The 7,855-nt window shown below is 40.7% G+C and overlaps 1 protein-coding gene across 1 annotated transcript; it reads right to left on the bottom strand.

Annotated features, from left to right (window-relative positions):
- LOC109823205 (uncharacterized mitochondrial protein AtMg00810-like) lies at window positions 617-1,129 on the bottom strand. Its single transcript, XM_020389491.1, has one exon. It carries the CDS (start codon window positions 1,127-1,129, stop codon window positions 617-619), a length of 513 nt encoding a protein of 170 aa, XP_020245080.1.

A 7,855-nucleotide genomic window follows, 5' to 3' on the forward strand; every position in this document is an offset into this window, starting at 1 on the left:
TTTATGTAAAATATAAAAAATAAATTTGGCTTTCATGCAATTTTTAAATAATTGTGGACTTTGTTTTATCTGAAAGTTTTTGATGAAGTATTTGGAACGTATTTGAAGAATTGAAACCCTTACTTTATTATGAGATCTCTTGGGCTTATATAGGCCCCTACACAACTTACAAATAAGCCCCTATATATATTATTAATGTCAACACTCCTCCTTAAGATGGGCGAAAGATATCCACTAAGCCCATCTTGTCACATCCTCTAATCTAATGTCAACACTCCTCCTTAAGATGGGCGAAAGATATCCACTAAGCCCATCTTGTCACATCCTCTAATCATGTCTAATGAGCTAAGTCCATCTTGTCACATCCTCTAATCATGTCTAATGAGCTAAGTCCTTTAGTCAGACAATCTGCTGCCTGGTCCCTAGTTGAAACATGACTTAGCTCCAGTAGTCCACTATCCAACTTCTCTTTGATGAAGAACCTATCGACCTCGATATGTTTGGTTCTATCATGCTGCACTGGGTTGTTGGCGATACTGATAGCTGACTTGTTATCACACCACAACTTTATCTTAGCTCCTTGATCCAGCTCCAGCTCAACCAGCATACTTTTCAATCATAACAACTCAGCAACTCCTAAGGCCATAGCTCTATACTCTGCCTCAGCTGTTGATCTCGCCACCACTGACTGCTTATTGCTCTTCCATGAGACTAAGTTGCCTCCTATAAAGATGCAGTATCCCGAAGTGGACCTCCTGTCATCAGCACAGCTAGCCCAATCAAAGTTGCAATAACCCTCGATGCTCATATGTCCACTCTTTCTGAATATCAGCCCCTTTCCAGGGGTACTCTTCATATATCTCAGAATATGGTACACAGCGTCTATATGACCCTTCCTCGGATCATGCATGTAGCGGCTCACCATGCTCACTGCAAAAGAGATATCGGGACGTGTGTGACTCAGATAGATCAACCTGCCCACCAGCCTTTGGTATCTGTCATGGTCATCTGGTTCTCCAGCTTCAGCACCCAGCTTGAACTTCTGGTCGATCGGTGTAGTTGCAGGTTTACACCCTACCAGCTTGAACTTCTGGTCGATCGGTGTAGTTGCAGGTTTACACCCTAACATCCCTGTCTCTTTAAGAATATCCAGTGCATACTTTCTCTGGGATAAGACAATCCCCTCCGCTCCGCGAGCTATTTCTATTCCAAGAAAGTATCGAAGCAAGCCAAGATCTTTCACCTCGAATTCCTTACCCAGTCTCACTTTGAGTTTGGCAATCTACTCCTCATCATCCCCTGTAATAATCATATCATCCACATATACCGCAAGCATGGTGATGTGACCTTTATTTCGTTGAAAGAACACGGTATGATCAGCGTTAATCTGCCGGTATCCCATACCTACCATAGCCCGCCTAAATCTGTCGAACCAAGCACGGGGAGATTGCTTCAGGCCATATAGAGACTTCTTCAATCTGCAGACCTTGCCCACTGTCTGTTCTGTGTTGAATCCTGACGGAATTTCCATGTATACCTCTTCTACCAGATCTCCATGAAGAAATGCATTCTTCACATCTAATTGGTGTAGCTTCCATCCACCATTTACTGCCAGAGAGATCAAGGTCCGAACAGTGCTCATCTTCGCCACTGGTGTAAAAGTCTCATCATAGTCAAGCCGTATGTCTGACTATATCCTTTTGCCACCAGACGAGCTTTGTAGCGCTCAACCTGTCCATCTGGATTCTGCTTCACAGTGAAGACCCACTTGCATCCAACTGCTCTCTTCCCTTTTGGTAGTTTTACTAACTCCCAAGTACGGTTCTTCTCAAGGGCCCCTAGCTCTTCGTGTATAGCAGCTTTCCATTTCTGGTCCTTCTTTGCAACCTGCCAATTGTTAGGTATAGTAACAGAGTCCAGTGATGTAATAAATACTCCATGTGCAGGGTGGATGTTAGAATATGATACAAACTGAGCAAGATCTCAACCATATCTATTGGGAGGATTTCTCGCATTACTGCGAGTAGTCCTCCGTACAGTTATTTGTGTGGGAGGAGTAGGAAGAGGAATGGAATCACCTTGAGAGGAATCTGGTGGTGGTGTAGGTGTCTCAGGAGTCGGGGCAAACGTTGGCAAGGGATTTGGCACCAGTGGCACTGTAGGTACTGTTCCCGTAATTTGTTTCCCCTTCCTACTATAGGTAAGTAGTTCCCCCTGAGCCGTTGGCCTAACACCTCTTGTCTCATTCTCCTCTTCTTCTTCATTCTCTTGCTCCTCCTCAACCAAGTCTCCTTCCCAATGAATCGTTATAGAAATTGATTTTTCTGATCTCTCACCATTCTCAGACATTGATTTCTCCACATTCACCAATCTCTCACCATTCTCCTCCTCTCGCCTCATACTTCCAGTATTAAGAGAGTTATCAACGGATGAAGTTACCTTCCGGGTGTAATATGGCTCGAGTTCTCGAAAGTGCACATCCATGCTCACAAGATGAAGTTACCTTCCGGGTGTAATATGGCTCGAGTTCTCGAAAGTGCACATCCATGCTCACAAACAACTTTTTCTCCACCGGGCTCCAGCAAACATAGCCCTTCTGAGTAGCAGAATATCCTACAAAGATGCATTTCACCGCTCTAGAGGCAAACTTCCTGACGGACGGCCTGTTGTCCTTCACAAAGCACACACAGCCAAACACCTTGAGTGGAATAAGCCCACCATTATCTCCCTTCAACGACTCACACGGAGACTTCCAATCCAGCACTCTCGAGGGCATTCTGTTGATTAGTGCCGTCGCGGTCAACACTGCTTGCCCCCATAATATTTCTGGGACATTCATGGAGATCATCATACTTCTAGTAACCTCTAAAAGATGTCTATTCTTTCTTTCCGCTACTCCATTTTGAGCTAGTGTGTATGGACACGTAGTCTGGTGTTGTATTCCCTGAGCCGACAAGTATTCCCTAAACGCTTTGTTAGTATACTCCGTCCCATTATCAGATCTTAATACCTTCACCACAGCGCCGTATTGAGTCTGAGCATACCTATGAAAATTTTGAAAGCAACCAAACACTTCACTCTTATTTTTTATCAGGTACAACCAAGTAACGCGGGAGAAGCAATCAATAAAGGTAACAAAATACTTGTATCCATTCATAGAACTTGTAGAACAAGGCCCCCAAACATCTGAATGTATCAGTTCGAATGCACGAGAACTCCTATGACCAGAACTTACATAAGAACTTCTAGTCAGTTTTCCAAACTCACATACATCACACACAAGGTGCTGCTTATTTGCTTTCTCAAATAAAGAAGGATACAATCTACTTAAAATACTAAATGATGAGTGTCCCAGACGCTGGTGATGAAGCATTAACTCATTCTCAGCACTCATTTTAGATCCTAGTCCTGCTTCCTCTACGACCGACACCAATGCTGAATCCAACCCTTCACGATCCAGATACCACAGTCCACTACGTCATGTGCCAGTCCTAAGTCTCCGTCCTGTCCCCTTTTTCTGAAAAATCACCTCGGAAATATCAAAAGAAACAATATATTTTAGTTGGAGGATGATAGAACTAATAGACAAAAGATTGACTAGAAAGGAAGGAGCATGCAAAACATTGGACAAAGTTACAGAACCAGTACAATCGAAAAACATTGGACAAAGTTACAGAACCAGTACAATCGACTGTACCCTTACCAACCACCGGCTGAAATGTATCATCAGCTGTTTGAATACTATCAGGCGATACAATCGACTGTACCCTTACCAACCACCGGCTGAAATGTATCATCAGCTGTTTGAATACTATCAGGCGATACTGAGTGAGTATATGATAAGAACTCACTAGCATTACCTGTCACATGGCGAGACGCATCGGAGTCGACTATCCATTCTGATGATCTGTCGGGAGACATAGAAACAAGAGCATGTATATCATCAGTACCTTTGATCGGATGAGCATAGGTAGCAGTGTTGCCTCTGGCGAAGAACAAAGTAGATGCCTCCTCAGTCCCATCCCCTGCTACTTGCTGCTTCCTCCTGAGTATCGTCAGGAGAGCATGATCCTTCTCAGTAAAGACCACCTCAGCTTCTTCCTCTGCTACCGTCAGATTCGCTCGGTTCCCTGCTCCTCTTCCACCTCGTCGACCCCCACGGCCACGACCATGACCTCGAACTGTCCACGTCCACCCGAATCTCCTTCCTTGGGTGGCTTGGTGTAAGCATGCCTTAGATGACCCACCGCACCGCAGTTGTAGCACTATCGAGTCTCTCCCCTAGATCCAGTGTTGCTAGAGGCTGCCAGTGCTGACTTCACCACAGGAAGTCCACCTGTCCCCGCCTGCAGCCGAATGCGAGTCTCCTCCTGGATCATAGCAGAGACAGCCTCCTCAAGCGTGGGAATCTTTGGCCAAGCTAGCAGCAATGCGATTCGCTGAGCGAACTCTGATGTCAATCCTTTGAGAAACACCATAGTCCTCTCCTATAGAAAGGCCTCCCATTCTTTACATCCCGGGTCCTTGCAGCTCGCCTGAGGGGAAAAATGATCATAATCCAACCACATGCGCTCCAACTCTGTAGCATATTCCTGTACAGTCCTCTCTCCCTGGACTATGGCGTCGATCTCTCCTTTAATCTGGAATACCCTCAGGTTATTCCCCACTCCATCATATGTCCTCAACTTCTCTCAGACGTCCTTCACCTTCTCAATGCCATCCACCATAGCGGCGATCGTCGGGACCAACGAGTTAAGAAGCTAGATGTACACCAACATATGAGTGGACTTCCACTCATCTCTTCCCTCTGAGTCCTTCTCCGGCTCTGTCACCTCTCCTGTTAGATAACCCTCTAGATTCCTCCCTGAAAGGGTATATCTCACCCGTCATGACCAGCTCAGGTATGTACTTGGTCCATCCAACTTCAGATCGATGGTCGGAAGCTCCAACTTCTTCGATAGTTTTGTCGTGCTCTCACCAGCCGACAACTTCATTAGCTTCATCAAAGTTGACACCTCCGCGGGGTTCAACTTCTTGATGATCTCCTCCATCGAACAGGCTTCAGACCTAACACCTGGTCACCTACTCTTCCAGCCCTTGTTGTGTGCAGTGAAAATTTCGGCAGCACCTCTGCTGCATAACAAGAGTGGGATCGCAAACAAATTCTCGTTTCTCAGAGGAAACAAGAACCAAAAGTAGTTATATATCTCATCGACGTGAGAAATATACTCTTCCTGTCATCAGTTCGAGGACTGAGTCGAGGGAACTCATGCCAAACTCTAGGTCCGACATGGCGCAGCAAGGGCGCGAGCAAAGGGTGGTGGTGGGGGGGGGAAAGGGGTTTGGAAGAGGGTCAGGGGGGGTTCTGGGGTCGGTCAGGTCTGGGGTCTGAGGTCGGTCAGGTGGGGCTGTTTGATGAGTGGAGATCAGGTCGGTCAGGTGGGGCTGTTTGATGTAACTTACAAATAAGACCCTATATATATTACTAATGTCAACAGTATTTCAATAGTTTAACGAATTCAAAGATTTTTTTGTGATTAGTATTGATAGATATTTGATTGGAATACTCATACCACCAAGATGCATCTTTTTTTCGGGAACCCAACTCTTAGAAATTCAAAAGTTAAGCGTTCTTGGCCTGGAGAAATTTTAGGATGAGTGACCCACTGAGAAGTTTTTTAGGGAGCGCGTGAGTGAGGACAAAATGTGCTGAAAAGACATGTGGTGGTTTGTGAGTCCAGTCCATCAGATCTAATAGCGTACCGACTCCGGGATTTTGGGGCGGGGCGGTGCGCGACGAGATAATTAAGGTGAGAGTGGATACTAAATAGAGGATTAGGGAGCAAACATGGGGCCAAAAAATCACGTGCGTAATATAGCAGCTTCTAGTTTAATAAGATTAGGGCTGGAGCTGTATCTAGTCAAGGGTTTGAAGTTGCCTTCTTTGACTCTAATGACAAAGAAAACAACGTTTCAATACTACGGGGATAGTCTATAATTGGGGATAGATTCTTAGGTGCGTACAAACCAATATCAATTGATATGTCTCCATTAATGTCACGGCTCCGTTTGGATACCATGGTGTTTTCCTTATTTCCATGGTGTTTTTGCCAAAAACAAAACACAATGTGTTTGGAAACCATGATGTTTTTAAGCTAAATCAATATGTCTCCATTAATGTCACGGCTCCGTTTGGATACCATGGTGTTTTCCTTATTTCCATGGTGTTTTTGCCAAAAACAAAACACAATGTGTTTGGAAACCATGATGTTTTTAAGCTAAATCACCATCAAACAAAAAACACAACACTTATTTCAAAACACCTTTTAGGTGTTTTAAGTTTGATGTTTTGGTTTTGAGTTTGAGAATGTGTTAATATAATATCTAACATAATATATTAAATATAATTAATATAGAGTTATTATCAACATGCTTATTATATTATACTATACACTATACTACATTATAGTTAATTTAATATATTAGTAATATTTATTAAATAATATCAAAATATAATAAATAAAATATCTTATATAATAATATTAACATATTAAATACCAATGTTTTTAATATGTTAATAATGTATTATATAATAAATAAATAATAATAAAATACAAATAAACTAATAAAATTAATAAAAAAGTTATTGATAATAAATAATAATATAATAATTATATAAATAATATATTATACAATAGTATAATCATGTTATTAATATCATAAATACTAAGTATATTGTTAAAGTACTATTAATAAACTCTTAACATATTAAAAACTATAATATATTATATAATATTATATTTATAATATATTAATAACATAATATTAACATTATTAAAAATATATATTATATGAATAATATTATAATATTATATTATATTAATAATAGTATAATATTATATTAATATTAAAATAATATTATTATAAAAATATAATATAATATACAACAATAACAAATTCATATACAAATAATTAAATATATAATTATTTGAAAATACTATGTAATAAATTATAATAAATAATACAACCCAAAGCAGCACCACCGGCACTTTGCCGGGTATAATATAATATAACTCATTAAAGTAAATATAATATTATAATACATTATACAATATTATATTGCATTACATTTATACTTATAATACTATAAAAATGTAAACTAAAATTATAATATTTTATTTATAATATATTTTATTATAATTAATATAGATATATTTAATAATATTTTTAATATTAATGTTATAATGAGTCAAAGTAGTGTTGATCAAAAATACTTAACATGATGTTTTGAAATCATTTTAAGGGAAAAACACACATCATGGTGTTTTTTTATAAAAACACAACAAGAAAAAACACAATGGTATCCAAACGAGGAGATGTTTTCGGCCAGAAAAAAGGGGGGGTGATCGAGGGGGGCTGATCCGGGGGGGCTGATCGGGAATAGGGGCTGATTGGGGGGGGGGGGCTGATCGAGGTTGGGGGGCTGATCGAGGGGGGCGGCGGCTAGGAGGGGTGACGGCTAGGGTTTGGCTCTGATACCATGAAGAATTGAAACCCTTACTTTATTATGAGATCTCTTGGGCTTATATAGGCCCCTACACAACTTACAAATAAGACCCTATATATATTACTAATGTCAACAGTATTTCAATAGTTTAACGAATTCAAAGATTTTTTTGTGATTAGTATTGATAGATATTTGATTGGAATACTCATACCACCAAGATGCATCTTTTTTTCGGGAACCCAACTCTTAGAAATTCAAAAGTTAAGCGTTCTTGGCCTGGAGAAATTTTAGGATGAGTGACCCACTGAGAAGTTTTTTAGGGAGCGCGTGAGTGAGGACAAAATGTGC

This window comes from Asparagus officinalis, chromosome 9 (assembly GCF_001876935.1).
Source record: "Asparagus officinalis chromosome 9, Aspof.V1, whole genome shotgun sequence".
Lineage (NCBI taxonomy): Eukaryota > Viridiplantae > Streptophyta > Magnoliopsida > Asparagales > Asparagaceae > Asparagus > Asparagus officinalis.